General features: G+C 36.7%; 3 protein-coding genes across 4 annotated transcripts in view; all 3 read left to right on the top strand.

Moving 5' to 3' along the window:
* tei (irregular chiasm C-roughest protein teiresias) overlaps positions 1-25,963 on the top strand; it is a 217,414-nt gene that overhangs the window by 54,529 nt on the left and 136,922 nt on the right. For both annotated transcript variants that reach the window (XM_089470931.1, XM_089470929.1), the window contains one exon: positions 4,773-4,917. In XM_089470931.1, coding sequence (XP_089327057.1) covers positions 4,860-4,917 — 58 coding nt within the window. In that variant the 5' untranslated portion in view covers positions 4,773-4,859. The remainder of the gene's footprint in view (positions 1-4,772; positions 4,918-25,963) is intronic.
* Positions 18,537-21,190, top strand: LOC149268664 (uncharacterized). The gene has a single exon (XM_089470933.1). The coding sequence runs from the start codon at positions 18,788-18,790 to the stop codon at positions 20,987-20,989; it is 2,202 nt and encodes a 733-aa protein (XP_089327059.1). The 5' UTR covers positions 18,537-18,787; the 3' UTR covers positions 20,990-21,190.
* On the top strand, positions 21,494-25,703 carry LOC108620574 (uncharacterized). The gene has a single exon (XM_018017475.2). It carries the CDS (start codon positions 21,939-21,941, stop codon positions 25,248-25,250), a length of 3,312 nt encoding a protein of 1,103 aa, XP_017872964.2. The 5' UTR covers positions 21,494-21,938; the 3' UTR covers positions 25,251-25,703.

Raw genomic sequence — 25,963 nt, 5'->3', positions numbered from 1 at the left:
ATTGGCGGGCGCCAATAAGTAGGCGATGCAAATTAAAGCGACAGATGAACTCACATTGAATTTAAACAGCACTCGAAATGTTTTTATTTTGATTTTTTTTCTCATTTTTTGTTCAACTGTTAATTGAAAGCGACGGCAGCAGACAAGTACAACGTTGTAAAATCAAGTAATATACTCTTCTATGGTTAAATAAGTTGAGTAGCTATGCTGATTAAAGTATGAAAGGTGGAAAGCTTAAAGTGGGAAAAGATAATTATTATTTTATATTATTTTGTACATCAATTTTTACTTGAGCAAATAGTTCTTATATATAATTTTATTTTTATTGAGTTTTTATTTAAACTTGTGCCAGCGAAAGTCGTATTTATTCCTGAATTATTCAACTCTATAATAAGATGATTATAATTTTCAAATATAATTAAAAGGAATGTAATTAGTTTAGTTAAAATTTACTGATGCTATAATATTGTAAATTTTATGTATAACGTATTTTTAGTTGATTTATATTTTGTAATATTTTCTTATCTTATGATATGAATATGAATATATGTATCAATTAAATATTTGTATTTAATTAATTTTTATTCGTTAAATATTTTTTACATAAAAAATCTATTTTATTCAGAATTACATCATTACAAAAATATAATTATTATTATTATTATTACCATTATTATTATTATTATTATTATTTTTTTTTGTATATGTTTTTTTTTTTAATTTTATTTTTTTATATATGTATATGTTTTTTTTTATTTTTCATTTTTTTATTTTCAACTAATATAGTTTAAAGAATTTTTAGTATACAGGATATCTTTTAGTCTTATATGCTTATATTCCACCCAGCATTGATTTTCATTGTTTTCCCATTGCCAGCGACTTTTACGAGTTTCATGTAAATTTAATTTGTCTGCCAACTGTTTGCACTGTCCAACCCAACCAATGCCCCTTGCATGCGCAAACCTTTTGCTATTTGGTGGTTAACCAAAAAATATTCGTGTGTAACACATTTGCAGCTTTACAACGTTACACAAAATTCACACACACACATGCAGAAGCACAGAATGCATGAGCATGCCACGCCCAGTTGCAGCCCACTTGACTAGCTCAGATAGTTTTGCATTGTTGCGGTAAATTGGCAAAAATTTACATACCATTGGCATTTATTGTTTATGCATTGGTTGCATTGCCACATCATCATCAGGACGACGATGATGATGATGCGCTGATGATGAGCATTGTGATTATTGTGATGTTGCATGCTTGTGTTTATATAGATATATTCTGGCTGTTGTTGCCAGTCGCTTGTGGCTTTAAAATTGCGGCAATTAAATTTTGCAGATTTTGTTGTTTATTGTGGATATTATGAAATAAATTTCATAAGGTTTATATGCACACATATTCACTCATGTGTTTGTATATGTTAGATACATATTCTTTTAAAATCTTTCGCTTAGTGTTGCAGGCTTTTATTTTAATTGAGGTTTTTGTTATAAATTGTGCGCTTTACGGTTAATTTCGAAATGGATAGCAAGGCTCGTAAGCTGCCATAATTGGTTTGTTTTAAACAATTTGTGTGCTTGCCAAGTGGGCCAGCCTTGATGGGATTTATATTATTTATTTAACACACACACATAAATATGTCATATATGTATATAGAGCAAAAATACTTATAGGTAACCAAAGCTGGGATTTGTTTTTAAATTCTGCTAGTTTTTTTTTTTTTTTTTTTTTTTTTTTTTTTTTAAGCTTTTCTTCCACACACTTTTCAAAGCCAATAAACAAACAGACTTCACATTTCGGCCATAAATAAAATGGCCAGGCGGTTTTTAGTATTTGCCAACAGCTTGTCCCAAAGACGTGAGAAAAATGCGGCGACTGGCTGCCGTTTGTGCAGTTGGCCTTAAACAACAGCACCTGTCGCTAATGGCCAGTGCCTGGGACGGTGCTCGGGCCAGTGCCATGTGTTTGATTTATATACGAAGGCATATCTAAACTTTTAGCTCATTTTACACACACACACAAACACACTCACACACACACTGTGTCCCTTTTCCAACCCAAAGTGTGTTCAGCCAACAAACAATTGCCATGTAATAGTTACTTCGTTGGCCTTGTTTGCGAGGGTTTCGTCTTGCATAATGACAGCTGTGTGACATGTCAAAAGGCAAAAAAGAACAACAACAACAAACACAGCAACACTGACACACACACACACACATAGACATAGTCAGAGTCAGATATTGATGGTGTGCGTCAAATGCCGCCGCTGTTTCTGTCAATTTGGCTTGGCCACAATTGTTGTTTTTGTCTCTCTGTCCATTCATTCGCTCATTTGTTCAGTTTGTCAGTGCGTTCATCAATGCACTGCTTAGTTCATTTATGCTGGGCTGTTGTTCTACCAGCAGCAGCAACTGCTATTGTTGCTTGTTTGACAAATTGATCGCGTGATATGTTTGCCGAACGACGACACTGTTGTTACTGCCGGCTGTCAATTGTCGTCTGGCATTGGTTGCATTACAATATGTTGGCATCAGCAGTTAACTAAATGTCGAACATGACACCAAATAGTTGCAAGTGTGTCACTTATTTGTGCTTTTCTCAAAACTAAAATCGTTCACATTTGGCCAAGTTGCTGCTAATGCAATTTTCATAGAGTCCAAATGGGCTAAAGGGCTTTTTCACTCACTTTAACACAGATTGGAAATGACTCAATAAAGTAAATATCAATTATAAAGAACTGCAATTTAATGAGAAAAATACAACTATAGACTGAAGTCTAACTTTTAATTACTTTTTTTTTTAATTTTATTATCTTTTTTTTAATATGTCTAATCACATAATTTAATACAAACTCAATTTGATTCGCCAATTAAATTGATTGGAAAACAAAAATGAATACAAACAAAATTATTATAAATTATAATGGACACCAATTTAAATCCACTGCCATAAAATCAATTAGGGTTTGAGACTAGACTAAAGCAAAAAAAGGAAAAAAATGTTGAAAAGAGTGGACAAAGTAAAACAAAAATAATAATGAAAAAAAGTATGATATAAAATATGTAACAAATAATTGGCATAAATGGAAAAAAATAATTAAGTTTAACATTTTAATTTTTTTTATTAGAATATTAATTTAATAAAAGTTATTAACAGTCAAAATTAAAAATCAATTAAGATTAAATGTAAAAGAAAGGAATATAAAAATGAATTTTACATAGAAATTTTAAAAATAATTTTAATAATTTAATAATATTATTAAATGCAGAATCTGTACATCATTCGTATACGTTTTAAATAGAAGGTAAACATAATTAATTTTAACAATTTTAATGTTCGAAAATTAAGTATAAAAAATTAGTTGCAGTAAAAATTAAAGAAAAAATAATTACAATAGATTTAAAGAAGTATTTTCAATCGATTTTTTTTTACCTGCATTTTAAAATAGGTAAAATATATATATATATATATATATATATATATATATATATATATATATATATATATATATATATATATATATATATATATATATATATAAAAACAATATATATTTAAAAAATTAAATATGCCATTTAAGAATATTCATTTATTTATTGAAATTTATAATCAATATACAATAACGGTTAACTTAAAATTTAAGCACTGGTATCGGGTCCTCCATCGGCTTAAGAATAATTCAGGTATTTAATGAGAGACTCAGAGCCACAAAACTATTTCCTGCTTAGCAATGTGTCCTTCTTGATATTTTATTAGCTCTCAATTTTTATCTAAAATTTAATTAAATTTAATTTTAAACGGAATGTGTTACGATATCAACAACTTGTTGCTCCATGAAGTAAATTTTCCATAGAAGTGAAGTAGAAACCCGTAATTAAGTAGTTATTGCTTCCTAGAATGCATGTCACTGTGTGGCTTGAAAACTATTTACCAGCTACTGCTATGCAGCTGTTGTTGTTGGACAACAGATTTGCTTAATCATGAACAAGTTGTACAATCTTACGTCCGACTCTGACTTAGTCCAATCAGTTGCCGTGTGCGAGCGGGCAGCGCTGCATCTTGCATAATTCAAGCTCTAGCCGTCTCAGTGGATAGCCGGGCACATTCATAACTAAGCCATCGACAGTGGCAGACAACTTAATTGTGGACGATGGGATTATGAGGCACATTCCCGGAGATGGGACACGGCAACCGGGTAGTCGGATAGCCGGATCGACGGGGACAACGAAACAACGTCAATTCGTTAAAATCTACGTCAGCTTTGCTGCTAATTTTGTTTGCTTTGTGTAGCACACACACACACACACACACATGCACTCTAGTGAGGCACGCCCACACAGGCTGCACAGTGTTTGAGAAAAGTGTGCACACGTTTCGTCTCGTAACATTTGTCGCTTTGTTTGCGCTGCACTTCAAACACTGCAGACAAAATGCTGTCGAAAATCCACTGATGTCTGATGTCTCCATATGGCGCAGCCCTGGTCTCTCCGGCTGCCTGTAGTTAATCCGCCTAACGTTATGCAACGCAAAGTTTTTTGTTCAAAATTAATTAATTTTATGTGCAAACAGTTGTTAATTTTCTCCTCTTCCGCTTTGTTTTGTTTTTCCTTTTTTCGTGTTGACCCTCAAAGAGTGGAGATTGCCCCGGGCAACGTTTGTTGGATTTATTGTGTGTGAAATTTGGCTGGGTCCGTTTTAATTGGCTTAAATATTTTTAGCAGAACCTAACCATTAATCATGCGTATTTGTGCTTCCATTTATTATTACAGGTCCTCACACATGCGGCAGTGAGCGGAAAGTTGAAGCGCATCGGCAGGTTAAATACATTGGACACAGTTTGGAGAAGTGATGAAGTCATGAGACCGACATTCGATCGACGCCTCTGGATATTATTGTTCATTATTTTAGTACAATGTAAGTAGAGCAAACTCTCAATAAGACATGACCAAATTAATGCGGCAAGTGGCCCCACTAAGCCAGCCAGCTCATATATTTGCCGCATTGCCTTTGTTGGAAACGAATGCTCCATTTTGTATGCCGGCAACGTGTGAAAAATAGTTCACAGATAATCGCAGTCAGGCAGGTCACATTATTTATGCGCCAGCACACACAACGCCTTCAAATCCCCACCGATGGCCCGACGCCACCCCTTCCCTTTCCACCATCCAAAACTCAGCTACTAGCAGCTTGAGTCGGCTGTCTTTAGAGTCGCTGGCCGAGCCTGTTTCTGCTGGCCCTTATCAGCTTGATATTCTATGCCACAAGCAGCAAACAAAGCCATTTCTTTTATTTGATGTGCGTTTTGGGGCATCCGAGTTTCGGGAGCGAAGAAAAGACGCAATACGGTTGGGGCCAGCGGCCTGACCCTGAGCGTTTGCTGGCCAAATAAAGCGTGTGCGAGTGTGTGTGTGTGTGTGTGTGTGTGTGTGTGTGTGTGCTGGCTTGAAGGCCTGAGCTCCAATAGGATAACCAGGACAGGTTCTGCATAGCAAGCAACTTGCGCTTTGCTCTTTAATGCAATGAGGCGTATGAGTGATATGCCATTAGGCAGCCCATATTACTCATACGGCCATGCATGCCAAAGAAATCTCAGCTACGCTGTGAAGACACTGCTCAAATATTTATTAAAGACCTCTGTCAAATCACGGCTAAGCTCTATAAATGCGCTTTAAATTGTTCATACAATAGCTCTTTAGTTTTGATTGCATCCTACAAAATAATAAAATTATATAATGCATAACAGCTGTAAATAGGCCAGTAAATCAAATATCAAACATGTTTGTTAGTTTTCTGCGATTTGTTATTATAAATTGTGCACAATAACTAGCGAAACTGTGGCTTACGATATTACAAAATGAAATTCATTTTATTTACAATTTTCAATGATAAATTTTAAAAATATCGATATAATACTTTCAACATTTGGCTAGTAAATAAAGCTGAATGTTAGTATTTCAATTGAAATATATCAAAATTTTTGATTTTTGGCTATAGCAGAAATGAAATAGACAACTGACTACAAATGATTTATTAAATTAATACACACATAATTTAATTAATTTTATGTAAACAAGCTTAGCTTATATATAATTGTTGAACGTATGATTACTTACGCTTTGATCTATTTAGAGAACACAACCATTATACATATATACTATTATATATTCAAGAGCGTTTTTGCTTAATTTAACTCTACTGAGGGGTCGGAGATCAACGAACGAACTCTTTAAAGAGCCGAAGCTTTCCTTCTCCGAGTATTTTTGATTAAATACATACTAAACACAAGATTATCGTAAAAATATTAGTGCAGATTCTCAAGCATTTATTTGCCTTAGAAAAACTGAAAGCTTTTAGAAAATCATTGACTTCATATTAGTGGTAATTTATTTATTTGCCATTTTGGTAGAGCCGTTAGCTATGAAGGCTAAAGATTCAATTGGTCATGATGGTCATGATATAATTCATTTAATGATTTTTGTTAGTATTTACCCAATTTGGAGCCAAGATAAATTCTTTAAGACCACACTTGTATTTTATTAAACATTTGTATGTTTATTAAAATTTATTAAACTTTAACATAACCACCTAAAATAATTTCCTGATGGAGTTAAAGTTTTAAAAAAGTTTAAAATCCAACGATAAGTAGATATCACTAAAAATTGCCGAATTATTAATTTTTTTTATGTATATTAATATTTTAAAAAGGAAAGCCTGTTCATAAAACGCAATAATAAAGCTTAACTTATCACATATAATTATAATAAATAATAATAATAATAAAAAAATAATAAATAGAGTAAATAGTAATAAAATTAATATTTAAAAATTTATTTCAAACCAATTAATTATAATCATAATCATATAAATTACAGTTGCATTTCAAAACCCCCTTGAAAATATAAACAACAAATAAATTCGTGAGCAATCGCTTTGATAGTTGATTGCTTCGCTCAGAAACCAAATTTCATGCAGGTTTATCTGCTCTGGGGTCACTTGAAGGTTGAATTGAACCGCAACACCCATTCAAAAAAAAAAAAAAAAAGAAAAAAAAATTTATATATATATATATATAAAAGAAGTGGCCACAGTAGCCATGCATGTCAGAGCAAAAGTCAGAAGCGTGTAACGAGCGGTGCTGCCAAGGAAAATGCTCGGCATATCCGACTACTCTACGCAGAAAACGGAAACGGAAATGCGCGTTCAAGAATTTTAATCTGAATGCGCAATTTCGCGTGTGAGCTGTGTGCCAAAATGGCGCGGCACATGTCGACCAAATGGCGGCAACGCAACGCTGCCACGTCCCATGCCGACCGGCTGGCACCTCCTGAAGCCAACCCAGTAGTACACTGTACCCCCCAGTGTACCGCCAACACCGCGCTAACCAACGCCCCTTTGTTGCAGCACATGTTCCACTGCGGTGCGCCTTGGAATTTCACGCGTTTATTTGCAAAGATTACGAAATGCGCCGGGACGCCCGCTAAAGTTTTGTATGCGTTTCCTGTGCGCTGACGGCGTTGCCTTTTCCTCTGCACCAGCCCACAGTTCCCTCACACTTCAACCCGCTGTCTGCCACTGCGTGTGTGTGTGTGTGTTTTTCTTTTTTTTTTTTACACTGTTTGCTCGCTCGTCCGCCTGCTCCGACGTCGCGCGCTGACTTGTTATGCATGCAAAAGTCTGCGGCAAATACACAGCCTGGGAACACATGCGGCCCCTTGCCCGTTCGGTAGTGACATGCAAAATATTTTTGCATAAAAATGTTTGCCCACCAACACACACAGACTGCTCCAGTCCTGACGTCCCGGCGTCCCATCGTCCCGGTGTCCTGCAGCCAGCAGTCGTTGCACTGGCAGCTTTAGCTTAAGCTTAAGCAATCCCGTTTCATGTGAGCGAAAATGTTCAGCTTTAAAGAATTTCAATTTCAATTTCAATTTTAGTTATATTATTATTATTATTATTATTTTATTTTTTTTTTATTTTTTATTATTGCTAAAGCCAAGTTAAGCGTAAAATTTGTCAGCAAATTTTTAATAAAATGTTCGCTTTGCTATTTTCGGCTTACATTGATATACATATATATATGTATATGCATATATATCTTGTGCTACCTTGGCTATATCATAGAATATCTGCTTGCTCTCCCTTGGGCTTAATGTCCAACATTTTATCCATGTATTTAAGCTGAATGTGCGTTCGCTACGTGTCCGCCATACTAAACACTCCCGATAGCATCTTGATGGCCCGGCTAAGCGAAATGTGCTGCATACTTAAATGCGACAGCAACAAGAGCCATGAAGCATATTTCAGCTCTAATAAAGTGGTGCGCAGGGTGTGCTTAGTCATATTATTGGACTGTCATCATCCGCTGTCATTCGCATTCGCATTCGCATTTACATTGACCCACAACAAGGAGAACAAGCTGTAAATTGTAAGGATAATCGCTTATCTACATTTTAGTTGGGGAATGGGCATGTTTTCTTTGTATAAATTATAATATCCCTTTGCAGTTTTTCAATATTTATATAAAATACTCATTTAGTATTTTAATAATACTCGATTGTCCTATGAAGTCCTTTGCTGTATCGAAGGATTATAGTTACTAGACTTGAAAAAATGTGTCTTTCTTTTATCTCTGTTCGCTTTGGCATCGCAGCTCCTTTCATTCCGATGACTGCTCTTTATATTTAATGCGAGTTTGTAGTTTTCTTTTCAACTTTAATAACTATGCTCATCAGTTGCAGAATGTCACCCTATCTATCCATCTACACAGCTATCTATCTATCCATCTATCTATGGGAGATGTGAAACTCTTTTCGAACAATGTCGTCTCCTGTGAAAGTAGGCAACACTTTGCCACTTGTGGGTGGGAGACGGCATCAGAAACAAAATTCCAAACGAAATCAGCTTAAATTTCAGCTTTCAAGTGGACTCCTCCACTCAATTTTGTGCTCACTCAGCGGTTCGCTGAGGCTGGCTCTTTCGGATGGTGCAATCAACAAGAGAACCGCAGCGCGGTTCCCGGCATGCGTCGGTGGGCTAGGGCTGGTGGTGGTGCGACCAGTTGCGAGCGGTCATAGATGACTCTTGAGCTGAGCCCACTCAGCAGCAACTACAGCTGCAACGTGCAACGTGCAACTTGCAACTTGCAACTTGGAACGTGGAACGCTGAACGTAGTCGTCGACTTAGTTAGCCACTTTTCTTTTATATAAAATGCGCCTTTTGTGCCTCGAGTGCTCCGACTTCGGACCGGCTTCCTCCTCCCATCTCCCTCCCGCAGGGCTACCCTTTTCATAAGAAAAATACAGTTTGCAGCAAGTTTATTTTAAAACTCGACTTTTGTGTGCTCAAGTTTACTTTGGTGGCGAATTACTTTTCGGTTATTTTATGTGGCTCACAGACGCCGCTGATTGTCTTGTTGTCTGGTGTTGATGCAGCGCCAAAAGCTTCACAGACTGTAGATACTTTTGGGGTTAGGTCTACTTCATGGACTTCCGCTGCTGCCCACCAACGTCCGTTTCGTCGCGGAGTTTATTATGTTGGCCGCTTCAAGTCGAAGCCGCTTGCAGAATGCAATTATCAAAAGTTTTCGTGTTGTGTGCTCTCTCTCTCGCTCTCTCTCTCTTTCTCTTTCTCTCTCTCTCTCTCTCTCTCTCTCTCTCTCTCTGTCTCTTTCTCCTTTCGTTCTATTTTTGTTGAGCGCCTTTGTCGTATGGCAGAAATTATGGCCATCGCCATTTTGCTGTCCACAGTTGGAGCATTGCCTGCGCCCAGCTCTTCGATTTCGTTTTCTCCAATTGCAGTTAGATTTTTGTTGTTGTTTTTTTCTTTTCGTTAACTTCTCTCATTGCTGTTTAACATGGCATAGCAAATGTGGAACAAAAGTCGAGCGGCTGTGTTGGAAAGTTTGCGAAGCTCTTAAAGCAAATGCAGTTGCATGAAGTTTAAAGAGTCGCGCGCATTTCGGAAGCGGAAATGTAAAAGGTAAGGCGTGGCAGGGCGTGCATTGTGCCAAAAATGCTAAGAGCGGAAACGCAGCTAACAATAAAAGCCAAAAAGGGCATAAAACGCGCACTTCCGCTTTAAATTTCCCAACGTTTTCACTTGCACTCGTATGAGTGTGTCTGGGTGTGTGTGTGTGTGTGAGTGCGAGTGTGTGTGAGGGGTCACCATACAACGTGCAACAACGTGTGGTCAACACGAAGCTTTGGGCTTTCCCTCGTCTAACGTCTGCCGGCTAACGGCTGCCGGCTTCCGGCCTGGCTAGACCGACAAAAAAAATTGGCCGCACACTAAATTGCACACCTGAGATTAATGCGGCCGGCACTTGAAAAGCGTTTTGAAACATGGTCCGGCACGGCAAATAGGCCAAAACGAAAGGTGTAAAGGCCAAAAGCAGTTGCCGCTGCAGCTCTCGGGTTTACAGTTGTATGCAAAGCACAACGTTCACGACGCAGCCAAAGTCAAACGCTTTTCAGGCGGCTCCTCCTTTCATGGCAGATACCAACATTTGTAATTGTTGTTGCTCTCCTCTTCTTCTTCTTCTGTTTGGTCTTCTGCTTCGCTGTCGGGTCGTTACCAACTGACGCCTTTGGGCTTTTGTAAGCGAAAACGCCAAATGAAGGCGACTGAATGCTTAAGCTATCATAACAGTGGGTCGGCAAAGTTTGTGCACAACTGCAGTTAAATGAGCTGAAATGTGAGGGAAATTTATGATTTATATATAATAGCTGAGCTGGGCATAATTTAGTAAATTTTGTATAGACATTTAATAATTTCAAGAATGAATTGCTTAAGGAAGAGCTTTAAATATTTACATTTATATTTATACATATGTAAGATAATAAATATATCTCATATATAAATATTTTATTCTACATACATTAATAATTATATATAACTGATATATATTTATATTCTCATTAGAATATTATACATATATTTGGAATATTATTATATATATTTAATATACCTCAATTATTCAGCTTGATACAATTTTTATAGAAATTTATAGTTACCCAAAATATATAAGAAAATTCCACAATTTTAAGAAAAATGTCCTTAAAGAGTGCATTAAAAACTTATACTAATTTTTATATGTTATAAAATAAATATAAATATATGTTATATATTTGATTAACTTTTTTATTTTACATATTATTTATGTTTTATATAATTTGAATATTTAAAATTTATGTTTCATTAGGAGGTTTTTTTTTTTTTTGTGGCTGCTAAACAAAGTAAATAGACAGTTATATTAAAACCAAATTATATTTAATATATAATTTAACTGTCAAATTCTTTTCAGCAGCCACTGTAGAAATGCTTTTTATCTTGTCTGTATTTTTACTCTCGACCTTTCGGGCTCATTTCTTTTCGTCTCTATCTGCGCACACACACACATACGAACACACACACATACATTTGCACTCTCACAAAGTCTGTGCTCAGTGAGTAAAAGCAACTGAAAATAAATTAAGTGGAAGTAAGTCGTAACGAAGTGATACATAATTCTTTGTATTTTGTGTGGTGCCCTCTTTACACTCGTCGCCCGTCGCCCCCTCCCCCCCCCCCCCCCCCCCCCTCCCACTCGGCATGTCTTTGCATTTTTACTGCATTTCGTTTGAGTTTATTGTGGCCAACAATTGAGTGCAAGTTTGTGGCACAAAGCAGTCCACCCGATGCTCACCAAGGGCTGCTCTTTAATGGACTCGCCTAAGTGGATGAGGAACGTAACAAGAATGCGACGTTTGCTGTAATTAACGCCATGTTTAAGGTTCGGTTTGATTTAAGGTTACCATGAGTAGGGCTTCGTTTCAAATCACCCAAATATATAAGGTGAAACTTTAATCTGAGTTTCAGTGACATTTTCATTGGCATTAAAGAGAATAGAGAATATAAGAAATATATAAAGTGAGTTTCTAAATACTCTTTTAGCAGATGTAATATATATAAATTTTATTAATTTGCTTTGGGATCAGGGTATACAAATAAAAAATTAAATTATATTAGGTAACACTTTAATATAAGTAACATTATATTTAGCATCAAAAATAGAGAAAGAGTTTCCTATGACTGACTTTTAGCAGATAAAACATTTTTAATATGTATATTTAAATATTTAATAATTTTAAATATTCTACTTAGAAAAAATAAATTTTTGAAATGAAATATAGAAAATGTTAAGTTGAATTTTAATCTGAGTTTCACCGACATTAATATAAAATAAATTTTTTAATACTCATTTAACAGACCAGCTAAAAATAATAATCTGTAAATTTATATAAATACAGGTTTTAACTGTCTTTGATATATAAAATCCTGAACTGATCATTCTTTAGTTATATGTTAATTCACTTTGATACCAAAATTAACTATCTGCTGAGCTTAATAAAATTACACTTAATGCAAGGACAAATATTTAATTTGTAAGCAATACTTCTGCTGCCAACAATTCATTCGTTACACTGAGAAATATATATATATACAATATATATATACATATATATTTCTTTACTTCTAACATATTGCATTACAAAACTCGAATGCCCGCCTACAGAGTGTATCTAAATACATGAGGAAAAGTTTTGCGCCGTGGACAACGGCAACTGTGAATGGCCGGGATAACGGTAACAGTAACCTAATATAGCGTAATTTGGCTTTAATGACCAGCCAGAGAGCGGGGCGTATGACAAGGAGATGGAGATGGAAGTGGGCTACAACAAAGGCCACTCCACTCATTTTGCCGGTCCCGTTAAATAGCCTAAATAACTTAATATCAGGCAAAGAGCTGGCCGTCGCTCTGATTGAGATTCACCGGCAACGAGTTTTGGGTCAGCTTTCCTACCTATTGCTACTTAACTAAGCCAACGATATCATTTTATTACACAGCTCAATGACAGCGCCAGCCACGCCCAACGCCCTAAATGGATAAGACCGGGGCGAAATTTTAGAGCTGAGAAAATGCTGCTGCTAACTAGTTGAAAAATTTCACTTTCGATGGGGCTCGACTTTAACTTTTAGCTGCTGCTGCTGCTGCTGCTGCCACTTGGCCAACTGCCACCTGCCATGGAACCACCATAGCCACCTCCACATCGCGCGCACTTCCAGCTCAAAGGCCATTAACGTGTTTCGTTTCATTTAACTTTTACGCTCGATGTTGTCCCCAGCCTCCCCGAGGGAGCAGCGGAAGAAGCGGAGGGGGCGCTGCTATTTAGCACAAGCGCAGAAGTGTCGCTCCCGCACCATACCACACCCCACACTCCACACCACCCACTGTTGGTGGTATTTTTGTTACACTTTGGGCCCATGAAACGAAACTTTTACCTGCTGCATGCTTGACCCAACAAAGGACGACAACGTCGAATGAAATGCTCCAGAGTTGGCGGGGCCAACGGAAGACAAGGGATCACTGGGTTTGAGATTGGAGTGTTTGGGTGTTGGAGGTTGATGCCACCGCTCCTGCTGCTGTTGCTGCCACCGCTGCTGCTGCTGCTACTTTGGTGGGTTGACCTTCGCTGCTGACAGCAGCCGTCATTAACCTTTCATGATGAGGGAACAAACCGGGGCACAATCAAGCGGAACAGGTGGCAGCAAGCATGCTGCCTGGGGAGCTTCCTGCCGACTCCTGGCAAGCAGCCATCATTGGTAGCTCGCAGCTCGGCGCAAAACTTGCTTGCTCGGCTGTCGTTAAATTTGAACTTTTGACTTGCTTTTGGTTTGGTTTTTATTATTGTTGTTGCTGCTGCTCATGTTGTTCTTGTTGTTGGCTTTGTCCATGTCGTGTTTGTGGACGCTGTAAAGTATGTTAGGTAATTTTTGGCTTTAATGCTGTCTGGCAGCGACAGTTCGCCCAATGACCCAGTTTTGTGACTCGATCTGGGTGTGTCTGCGTCTGTCGCAACCGCAGCATTTTTGTTTAACTAACCACATGCCACGCCCACGCCCACACCCACACCCACACACATGCACATGCCCACAAAACGAAGAGACAGAAACAGTCGCAAATTATTAGCAACCGCAGCTGTGTCTCTGCGTCTGTGTGCGACTGCGTCGCCGTCAGCCTAGCTGCGGTCGCTCTGCTGCTCTCAATTTGCAGCAAATTATTTCCCAAAACGCATTAGTAAAACAAAATGAAGCAGAAAGAGGCAGATTCTGTCGCTTCAAGATCTGTACACAATAACACTTAGTTTCTATATCAATAAATTCGAGTATTTGCATTATTTAAAGAAGACTCTGTTCAGGAATATGTTCTCCATTTCATTTCATTTTTATTGCTTGAGCGAATCCGCACAAGGGTTGCATCACACTGCACTGACATGCTCCAAGGCCGACTCGGCTTGCATGTTGGCGCCCATCGCAAAATCAATAACTGTTTTATAATGTGCCACAGCAAATACGGATGAAGGTGAAGGGGCAATAATGGCAACAACAATGACATTGTCGTTTCAATGGCGTCACAGCCTCAATCTAACAGCTGGCAGCGCTGCTGAATAACTGTGCAGCTGAACAACAACAGGAACAGCATCATAAGCATAGACATCGGCATAATCATGATGGCAAACTGACTGCCCTCGAGTGTTTTATCCTTGACAAAATCCTTGTGCAACAATCAACAGCAACAGCAACAGCAATAGCTGCAGCCAAATGAAAAAAGAAATTCTGAAGCACTGCAAAAAAGTGCTTGAGCATTAGAAGGGGAATTGCTGGCGAGTAGTTAACAATGCCAAATGCGCAGCAAATGTCTAAATGAATGCACGACTGAATTGCACCAGTGGAGTGAGTAACAAGTGATGAATGAGACAAGCCCCACACGCAGCCCCACAACCACTCTTGGGCCTACTCCCACACACACCCATACACATAGGCATATGCATACACGATCTGTCTGAGTGGAGGTGACACTGACAATGGCGCAAATCGTGGCTTTAATGTGAATCTGTGGCCAGACAACGCGACGGCCGTATTTACCAAACTGCATATAGTTGCCTAGACAAGAATAACAATAGAGAAGACAAGCAGCCGCAATTATTCAGCGTTTAAGAGCGAATATGTTTTTTATATTGTGGAATATTTATATTCATATAGTCATAGAAGGGGCTTAAATGTTAGACGACAGTTTTGCCATGTCACTTGTCGAATTTTAAGTACCTTAAGTTATGAAAACGTTGAAGCGTTGCGGCTTATAAAAATTAAGTAAAGCTAAAACCTAATAAACTATGTGTAGCATACTCAAAGCTCACAAATTTGTTCTACGTTTTAAACCTTTTTTTTGTTATAAATCAATTTTTAATTCAGGCCATTTAGCCCGTCTTTCGATTTAGCAAAAAAATGAGAGAGCAAGTGAACAAATGTTGCAGTTGCATAAATGAATGAGTCTATTTGTCTTTCGGCCTATCAACGATTCTTTCAGTTTAGAGAATAAATAAGTCACACTCATGAAGAAAACGAGTCTTTCAGCTCAACAATTAATTATAAAATTGAAGTTAAAGAGTTTCAGTTTAATTAACGAATGCGTCTTTCCTCTAAGCGAATGAACGAGACTTTCAGAAGGAACGAGAGAACTGAATAAGTGAAAGAGTCTTTCAGTTCAATGAATGAACGAATCACTCACTTAAGAAGTGAATGAGTCTTTCTGCTCAAAAATGAACAGGTCTTACAGCATAGCTTAATGATCGAGCTCTTCATTTTGGAATATGCAGACTTTTAGTTCAGCAAATATAAGAGACTTTCAGCTTTACAATCAAAGAGCTCGCCAGCCCAGCGAATAAGCTGGTTCTTGACTATACAAAAAGCACCAATGTCGTAGTTAAGCAAGAGAGCGAGTCTACAGTTTGGGTAATGGAGTGAAGGACTCTTTCAGCTTAGCGAGTAAACGAGAGAACTGCTTTTAAGCGACTGACCTAGTTCTTCTCTCATTAAAACGAATTATTTAAGACTGGTTGAGTGACTGTAATTATTTCTTAATCTCTGCAGGAAATCGAATATATTGCTATTAAATATAAAATAATTTACTATCTGTATCGCCTTAAATAAATCACCTGTTAAAGTTCAAAATTTTTACATCTTACATCTCTTATTCATTTGCATACAGTTTATTTACTTCGCATTTAATAATTTGTTTGCCAAAATTAAATCCAAGTGATTTTCCACAACAATGTTCCAAAAATATTCAACTCTCTGCACAGAATATTTTAGCTTTTTGTTAACAATTTTCAAATCGTTGCGCTTTCCGCAAAAAATGTCAACAATTAACAGTAACACAGCGCCCACAACTGCGACATGAGAGGCGTGTGCCACACCCACTTCTACTCAGCACTCAGCACTCACATCCACGGAAGCCACAACGTTGACTCTTCAGGCTCAAAATAAGCACATGGGCGAGTGCAGGCAGCAGACAAACAATTTTGTCGAACATAAAATCGAGCACAACTTAATTAAATGTTGAAAGCGCGGCCACAGAAACTGCGGTCGGGGGCCAGGTGTAAAACAGGAAGAATCGGTGCAAATAGGCGCGTGGAGTAGAGGCGTGGGGGGTGACCGAATGACAAGCGGTGGGGTGAGACGCAAGACGTTGACAAACGCCCGACTTCATTTTCGGTGGATGGCTGTTGGAAATTAGCAAAGCTGTCAACTGTCAGCGGGTGGAGAGTCTGGCACGGGTGTGAGTGTGTGCGATGTGTGTTGCTGTGCATGTGTGCGTGGAGTGTAGAAATATGTCTACAACTTCATGGCTGGCAGGCAAAGGTAAGACAATGTGTCTCACCTGCTCTTCAACACCTTGAGTTCTCTGCGGAACTTGCCGCCCCTAAAAACGAACTTGAGCTTGAGGCACGCATGAATGCGGCAAGTGCATGTGTTTGTCTGCTTGTGTGTGTGCGTGTGTGTGTAATTGTAAGTTATGGCATGTCTACATCCGCTTGCTGCTGCTTGTCAGCCTGCCTGCCACCTGCTGCCTGCATGCCTGTGTGCTACCTGCTGCTCTTTGCCCTCTGCCCTTTGCCCTCTGCCCGTTAGCCCTGCTTGTCCCGATGTTTGTAATTTGTTAATTTCCCGCATTTAGAAATTAATTTTCACTTCATGCGCCGCCAAGCAGACAACAGCAGACGCAACGTCGAGTCAACTTGACTACAGTGTCGCGCATAAGTATGCTTTAATGTTCTGCAGCACACCAGCCCACACGCGCTTTGCCAACATTTGATATTTAAATACTTTTATGGTCTCATTAATTTCTGGAACTTGCTTCTTGTCATTTTTTCACCCCTCCTTGTTGTTGTTTTCCAACTGGAAAATAAAATAAAAAATTAAACTGAAATTACGTTCTATATTTTGGTCTAATGTAGAAAAAAAATGTTTAGCTTATTATTTATTTATTTATTTATTTATTTCTTAAAGCTATTGACAAAAACGAGAGTCAATTTTAATTTAAAAAAGCCTATACAAAGTACACGATATAATTTCAAATAGTAACACCAACCCGATGGGGGTATTTTATTTGCCAGTCCGGCCGGCTATGCCCACGTCTCACAGCCAAATATGGTCAGTGATACTATTGAAGCTATGAAAAGAAAGTGTTAGTAAGAAACTTAAAAAAATAAAATATTAAAATGTTGGTTATTAACAATATCTAGCATAATTAAAATAATTCTTAAAATAATAATAAAAATAAAAAATAATAATAATAATATAAAAAAAAAAAATAAATAAATAAATAAAAGTTAAAAAAAGAATAATAAAAAAAAGAAAATAAGAAGAGATAAAGTATAGAAATCATGTTTGATCATTTGTTATCTACTTGTTTAAAAAACTCTATAATGTTGTCAGTAATAATAGCAGAAGGCTTAGATAACATATATAAATTATAAATAAACTATATATCGAATGCGAGATTCCCTGATATTTCTACAGCAGTGACAGCTAACTTGAAAATGGTCTTTCTATAGAAAATGAGTATTGGGAGAAATTGAGACAGACTATGCAGATGTCCTAGTCCAGAAGAGAACTATAGAAGAACAAAATCTGCTGTCTATGGCATACAATAATTCCTAATATTAATGTAAATAAATTATTTAGCATATCATCATTTAGCCATATCAATCACACATATATATTCTTAAGCAGCGTAATGATTTAATCCGATTTAAATATGCGTATTCGTTTGCCGATTTATCTGTTCGTCTATCTGTCTGAATATATGTCTCTTTGTCTATCTCACTGTCCATCTCACATTCTGTGTCTCTGTCTATCTCTCTGTGTCTCTCTGCCTAACTAAAGCAAGGGACGAAGAAGAACTACAGAATATCGGAAGAAGTTGCCTATATATATGCAGAAGTATTCATTTGGTATTAAAGCTCGGCAGCAACGACAACTACCTGACGTCGGGCTCAACTTTTCAGAGAGACTTAGTGCTTGAGTAAAAGTGACCCTATATAAAGGGCAGCAGCTGGTGAGGGTCAATCGTACATCGTTTAGCTAAACCAAAACTTAGAGGAAAAAAATTCAAATTAACATATATATTTATTCAGTTATTATTATTACAACAAAAAATAATCCATGATTTTCTATTTTGTTCGCGATCAGTTTCATTATATAAAAGAAAAATCTACTCCACAAAATCATTGTGTAAACTCAGCAGACATGTAGAAAACTAGCAACTCCTTTTCTTACCAAATTGTATAATTCCTTTTTGAACTAAAATAATATCAAAATTTTAAAAGTACAGAACACTTTAGTATCTAGTTTTTTATCATTCGAATTTTTGGCGGATTTAACAAAATTCTTAGAAATCCAATGTCTTTATTAAAATTTTCTTCGATTACTCTAAGCAAAGGCTTATTATGTATGTATTATGTAAACCGATCGCATCAACCTGTTTTAACAAGCAATATGCGGAGACTATCGTTAAGGAAGAGTGGAAGCATTAAATCTTATGTTGATCGATCGCATCAACCTATTTTATCAAGCAATATATGGAGACTGCTGTTTAGAAGGACTGGAAGTACTAAATCCTCTGGTTGCGATGGTGAAAAGGATAAGGATAAAAAAGCTGCAGCAAAGGATCGAGCAAAAGTGCAAGCATATGAGAAGAAATGTTTGGCAATTCAGAAAAAGGCCTTAGACGAAGAGTTGAAAAACTTATGTCCCAAAGACAAAAAATTAATTCAGAGCATGATGAAGTGTCTTGCAGAGGGTATGCAAAGAGCGTGTAGAAAGAGGGCACAGCAAAAGCTTTATGAAGATAAGGTCATTGGTGCTCAATGTTTAGAATTAGAAAAAATGGACAAGCTTAGGGCTATGATAACTCAATTTGAGAAGAACAAGTCAAGTCAAGTAAAAAGAAAAACTAATGAGAATAAAAATAAGAAAGAGAATAAAAGTTGTAAAAAACAAAATGCTAATCAGAGTGAGAAGCAAAATAAGGATCCCATTAAATCAATATGTGATTCTTTGTCAAAAAAAGAAACTCCGAAAGACAAATCACAGAATATGTTTACAATAAAGTTTGATAAGTGTATGAGAAGCAAATGGACCGAAGTCTGTCAATGTCGCAAACGATTCAGTAAAAAAGAAAACCGAAAGCTTGCAAAATTTCACAAGAACTTGGAAGATGAATTTAAAAAAGAATGCGAAAAGAAAGCGATAAGTGAATTATGCAAGGAAAAATCCAAGAAATCAATTAAAAAAGATAAAAAAGACAAAAAAGATGTAAAAGACAAAAAAGATAAAGCGAAAAAAGCGAAAAGTCCGGTAGATAAAGAAAAGGAAAAAAAACTTAAAGAAGAGATCCTTAAAAAAGACAAGGAAGAAGCCGAACTTATCAAATCTGAGCTTCGAGATCTTAAGAAAAAGTGCCATGAGACCGCTAAAAAGAAACAAGAGGCTGCTCAACAAAGGAAATGTGCAGAAATGGCCAAGAAACAAAAGCAAGAGGCAGAGAAAAAGAAGTGTGAAGAGAAGGCTAAAAAGGCAAAAGAAGAGGCAGAAAAGAAACGGTGTGAAGAGAAGGCTAAAAAGGCAAAAGAAGAGGCCGAAAAGAAACGGTGTGAAGAGAAGGCTAAAAAGGCAAAAGAAGAGGCCGAAAAGAAGAAATGTGAAGAGAAGGCTAAAAAGGCTAAGGAAGAGGCAGAGAAGAAACGGTGTGAAGAGAAGGCTAAAAAGGCAAAAGAAGAGGCCGAAAAGAAGAAATGTGAAGAGAAGGCTAAAAAGGCTAAGGAAGAGGCAGAGAAGAAACGGTGTGAAGAGAAGGCTAAAAAGGCTAAGGAAGAGGCCGAAAAGAAGAAATGTGAAGAAAAGGCTAAAAAGGCAAAAGAAGAGGCTGAAAAGAAGAAATGTGCAGAAAAGGCTAAAAAGGCTAAGGAAGAGGCCGAAAAGAAGAAATGTGAAGAAAAGGCTAAAAAGGCAAAAGAAGAGGCTGAAAAGAAGAAATGTGCAGAAAAGGCTAAAAAGGCTAAAGAAGAGGCTGAAAAGAAGAAATGTGCAGAAAAAGCTAAAAAGGCTAAAGAAGAAGCTGAAAAGAAGAAATGTGAAGAAAAGGCTAAAAAGGCTAAAGAAGAAGCTGAAATGAAGAAATGTGCAGAAAAAGCTAAAAAGGCTAAAGAAGAGGCTGAAAAGAAGAAATGTGCAGAAAAGGCTAAAAAGGCTAAAGAAGAGGCTGAAAAGAAGAAATGTGCAGAAAAAGCTAAAAAGGCTAAAGAAGAGGCTGAAAAGAAGAAATGTGCAGAAAAGGCTAAAAAAGCTAAGGAGGAAGCCGAGAAAAAGAAATGTGCAGAAAACGCGAAAAAGGCAAAGGAAGCGGCCGAGAAAAAGAAGCGTGCCGAAAAAACAAAGAAAAAAGACGCTCAACAGAAAAATCAGAAGAATGATCCAAAATGCAAGGCTAAGGAACAGGCTCTAAAAATGAAAAAGCGAAAAGAAGCTCTGATTAAGAGGCAAAAGAAAGAAGCTGCATCGAGGAACAAGTGTGAAAAGACAGATAAAGAAACCAAAAAATGAAACAACGATAAAAGTAATGAAATTAAAAAATGTTAAGAGGGTAATCTTCATGTATGAAGCGTTTCCTAACCAAATGTAGAATAGTTTGGCTTCAAAAATGCTGACCGTTAATCCAGATCAGATTGAGATAGCGCTCTCAAAGGATTTAAGATATAAGTTATTAATAAGTGTAATGAAGTGCAAAAATAAATCTAAATTATTTAAATTCTTAAACTATTTAATTTAAGCCTAAATATACAAAGTGAATATACGATGTCGCCAGGTGCATTATTAAAGCAGTCGTACAATGTTTAGAGGCATCATGATTTGAGTATTATTGAAATTAGACCAGTGTCCCAAAGAAATTTCATATACTTTTTATGAATATTTAAAATTATATCGTTATTATATCTATCCCATGTACTTTTGTCAGAAGTTCTAAATTAAAAAAGCAGAAAGCCTAGGATGAAAATATATATTCTTGATTATTATTCGCAAAACAATTATATCTATATAGCTTTTTTGCTTTTATAGAAAAAGCACAATTGAATAAGGCTCGAGATAGTCCTCCTATTTTTAAAACTCTTCAGAAATATGGATAGATTTTGATTTTAGACTACATCAATCAATTCCGAACTGTGGTATTTATTTCTATATTATGAGCGGATAAAATAAAGTATGCAATATTACGAATTCAAGAAATTTCTGCATAATTTATATTTGGAAGAATGTCTAAATTATTTATTTTGCTCAGAATTCAGTATATTTAGTTACCCATTATCAAACAAACAAGCATAACAAAGAAGGCGAACTGGTAGAAATAAATATGTCGTTGAAACAGTCGTTCTAGAGTAGTTCATCTAAACACATTCGAGCTCTAATAATGTCTAAGATTAAATAAAAAAACCTACATTTTTAATTCAAAATTTCCGGTATTACATTTGGCACTAAATTCTGAGAAAATTTTCAAATGTCTTTGTATAGATGCTCATCCATCTGTCTGAGGAAGCCTATCCTTAGAGGTTTTAATTTTCTGAACAGGTATATAGAGCAGCCATGTCTTCCAAGTTGTCTTACCAGCATCCAGCGACTGCCATTTACAACGACTGGAAGATGTTATTCACCTGATGATTCGAATAGTTGCGGTGGAGAAAAGGACAAAGAAAAAGCAGCGGCAGCAAAACAAAAAAAGAAAGATGATGAAAAAATAAAGGAATATAAGATGCAATGTTTTGAACTTCAGAAGAAGGCACTGGATGACGAAATCCAATCTTCAAGTGATAAAGAAAAGCAATTAATTCAGGGTATGATGAAGTGTCTGACCGAGGGTATGAAGAAGGCGTGTTCGAAAATAGCACTAGCAAAACTGTGTGCTGATAAAGAACTCGAAGATCAATGTGCTGCACTGGCTAAAAAAGACAAAGTTAAAGCTATGCTCAAGAAGTGTGAAAAGAAAATGGCTAAAGAAAAAGCTAAAAAGCAAAAATGCCCACCTGAGGAAAAGGAGGATGAGAAGAAGAAAGGCAAGGGCAAGGGAAAAGCGAAAAAGCCAAAACAGCCAAAAAACAGATTTACACTAAAATTAGAGAAGTGCATCAAAAGCGAATGGGCCGATGTTTGTGAATGTCGTCAATGTTTTAACGAAGAAGAAAAGAAAAGACTGTCGAAGACCTACAAATGTCTAGGAGCTGAAATTAAAAGTGTTTGCAGAAAGAAGGTAATAAGCGAAATGTGCAAGGAAGCTGGACAAAAAAGCAAGCCTAAGAAATCAGACAAAAAGCAGAAAAAAAAAGATGAAAAGAAAGAGCAAGAGCTTGAGAAAGCAGTACTTAAAGAACAAGAAGAAGAAGAGAAAAACATAAAACGTCTAGTAAAAGCATTAAAGAAAAAATGTAAAAAGAAGCAAGAAAAAGCTCTTAAGAAAAAGTGTAAGGAGGATGCCAAAAAGAAAAAGAAAGCAGCACTAAAAAAGAAATGCCAAAAATTAGCTGAGCAAGAGAAGTGTAAAGAATTAGCTGAAAAAGAGAAGTGTAAAAAATTAGCTAAGAAGGAAGAGGAGGGGGATGAAGAGGAAAAGTGCGAAAAAGGGAATGAAAAGGAAAAGGAAGCAAAACAAAAGAAAAAGTGTAGAGAATTAGCAAAAAAAGCAAAGAAAGCTGCGGAAAAGAAAAAGTGCGAAGAAGCAGCTAAAAAAGAGAAGGAAGCGGCTGAGAAGAAAAAGTGCAAAGAATTAGCAGAAAAGGAAAAGTGCAAAAAATTGGCTGAAAAGGAGAAGTGCAAAAAAGGTGGTAAAAAAGAGAAGAAAGGAGGAAAAGATAGGAAAAAGTGTAGAGAATTAGCTAAAAAGGCAAAGAAAGCTGCTGAAAAGAAAAAGTGCAAGGAATTAGCTAAAAAAGCAAAAGAAGCTGCTGAAAAGAAAAAATGCGAAGAAGCTTCTAAAAAAGAAAAGGAAGCGGCTGAAAAGAAAGCGTGCGAAGAAGCGGCTGAAAAAGAAAAGTGCGCAGAAGCTGCTAAAAAGGAGAAGGAAGCAGCTGAAAAGAAAAAATGCAAGGAAGCGGCTGAAAAGAAAAAGTGCAAAGAATTAGCTAAAAAGGCAAAGAAAGCGGCTGAAAAGAAAAAATGCAAAAAAGGTGGAAAAAATGGAAAGAAAGGAGGAAAAGATAAGAAAAAGTGTAGAGAATTAGCTAAAAAGGCAAAGAAAGCTGCTGAAAAGAAAAAGTGCAAAGAATTAGCAAAAAAAGCTAAAGAAGCTGCTGAAAGGAAAAAGTGCAAAGAATTAGCAAAAAAAGCTAAAGAAGCTGCTGAAAAGAAAAAGTGCGAAGAAGCTGCTAAAAAGGAGAAGGAAGCGGCTGAGAAGAAAAAGTGTAAAGAATTAGCTAAAAAGTTGAAGAAGGCAGCTGAAAAGAAAAAGTGCAAGGAATTAGCAAAAAAAGCTAAAGAAGCTGCTGAAAAGAAAAAGTGCGCAGAAGCTGCCAAAAAGGAGAAGGAAGCGGCTGAAAAGAAAGCGTGCGAAGAAGCAGCTGAAAAGAAAAAGTGCGCAGAAGCCGCTGAAAAAGAGAAGGAAGCGAATGAACAAAATGATTGTGAAGAAGCCGCTAAGAAGGCAAAAAAAGCTGCCAAAAAGAAAAAATCCGAAGAATTTGAAAAACAGTTGGAGGAAGCAGCTGAACAGAAAAAGTGCAAGGAAGCGGCTGAGAAGAAAAAGTGCAAGGAATTAGCTGAAAAAGAAAAGTGCGCAAAAGCTGCAGAAAAGGAGAGGGAAGCGGCTGAAATCAAAAAGTGCAAAGAAGCAGCCGAAAAGAAAAAGTGCAAAGAATTAGCTGAAAAGGAAAAGTGCGCAGAAGCTGCCAAAAAGGAGAAGGAAGCGGCTGAAATGAAAAAGTGCAAGGAAGCGGCTGAAAAGAAAAAGTGCAAAGAATTAGCCAAAAAAGCAAAGAAAGCAGCTGAAAAAGAAAAGTGTAAAAAGGGTGGCAAAAGAGGAAAGAAAGAAGGAAAAGATAAGAAAAAGTGTAGAGAGCTAGCTAAAAAGGCAAAGAAAGCTGCTGAAAAGAAAAAGTGCAAAGAATTAGCTAAAAAAGCTAAAGAAGCTGCTGAAAAGAAAAAGTGCAAAGAATTAGCTAAAAAAGCTAAAGAAGCTGCTGAAAAGAAAGCATGCGAAGAAGCAGCTGAAAAGGAAAAGTGCGCAAAGGCCGCTAAAAATGAGAAGGAAGCGAATGAAGAAAATGATTGTGAAGAAGCTGCTAAGAAGGCAAAAAAAGCTGCCAAAAAGAAAGAATCCGAAGAATTTGAAAAACAGTTGGAGGAAGCAGCTGAGCAGAAGAAGTGCAAAGAAGCGGCTGAAAAGAAAAAGTTCAAAGAATTAGCTGAAAAGAAAAAATGCGAAGAAGCTGCTAAAAAAGAAAAGGCTGCTGCTCAAAAGAAACAGTGCGCGAAACTGGCTAAAAAGGAAAAGAAAGCGGCTGAAAAAAAGAAGTGCGAGGAACTGGCTTTAAAAAAACAGTGTGCAATCCTTGCCACAAAAGAACGGGAGGCGGCTTTAAGGTGGAAATGTGCGATAGCTGCTAAAAAAGCCAAAATGGCAGCTGAAAAGAAAGAGTGTGAAGAATTAGCGAAGAAGGAGAAAGAGGAGGCTGAGAGAGAAAAGTGTGCAGAGCTTGCTCAGAAGGAATTGGAGGAGGCTGAGAAGAAAAAGTGCGAAGAAGAGGCAGAGAAGAGAAAGTGTGCAGAATTGGCCAAAAAGGAAAACGAAGAGGCCGAGAAGTGTGAACAGTCTGAGAAGTAACAATGTGCAGATTTGGACATAGAGAAAACCGAATCGGATGTAAGGAAAAAAGAAAAGGAGGCGCAAAAAAAAAGCAGAAATAAATGTTTAAAAAAATAAGTGCTGAGCATCTGCTTATGATAGCAACGAAGATCATAGGATTAAGCGCAATCAAGACGTCCGATAAAAGTCGGCTGACATTCTAGTGAGGAGAAAGCATCTATAAATAACAAAGTCAATACTGATAAGAAACAAGCGAATGACACCACGGGCTTTTAAAATTAATTGAGAAACAGCTAAAATTTTTAAATCGGATTAATTTTAAGTCTCGAACGTAAAACCAGATATGAAGAATTGTGCTCAAAATGGAAACAACCGAATGATCAGATTGAGGAAGAAGGGCTCTCAGAGTGGCTTGAGATATAAATTTATTTGTAATGCAGTAAAAATTTAATAAATTATTTTTAAAGTTTATACATATTTTATATTTAATTCCAATGAATATTTATATGATTATAAGATAAGGGTAATAAAAAACAGAAAGTGATTTAAGAATCAAGATCAAGAATCTTATGTTATTTTAGTGATTAATGCTACGTTGAAATAGTTTTAAGCATAGCTCTTACCTTCATTTGACCTATTCGTCAGTTGTAGTGCAATTTTTCACGATTTATTTATCTAGTATATGATATTAAAGCTATATTAGAAATATATATATAGACATCTAAGCACAT

The sequence above is a fragment of the Drosophila arizonae genome, chromosome 5, assembly GCF_054131065.1.
Source record: "Drosophila arizonae isolate 15081-1271.41 chromosome 5, UAZ_ARI_1.0, whole genome shotgun sequence".
Classification (NCBI taxonomy): Eukaryota; Metazoa; Arthropoda; class Insecta; order Diptera; family Drosophilidae; genus Drosophila; species Drosophila arizonae.
The sequence above is the reverse complement of the archived record's forward strand: the minus strand, read 5'-3'. Positions and strand labels throughout refer to the sequence as shown.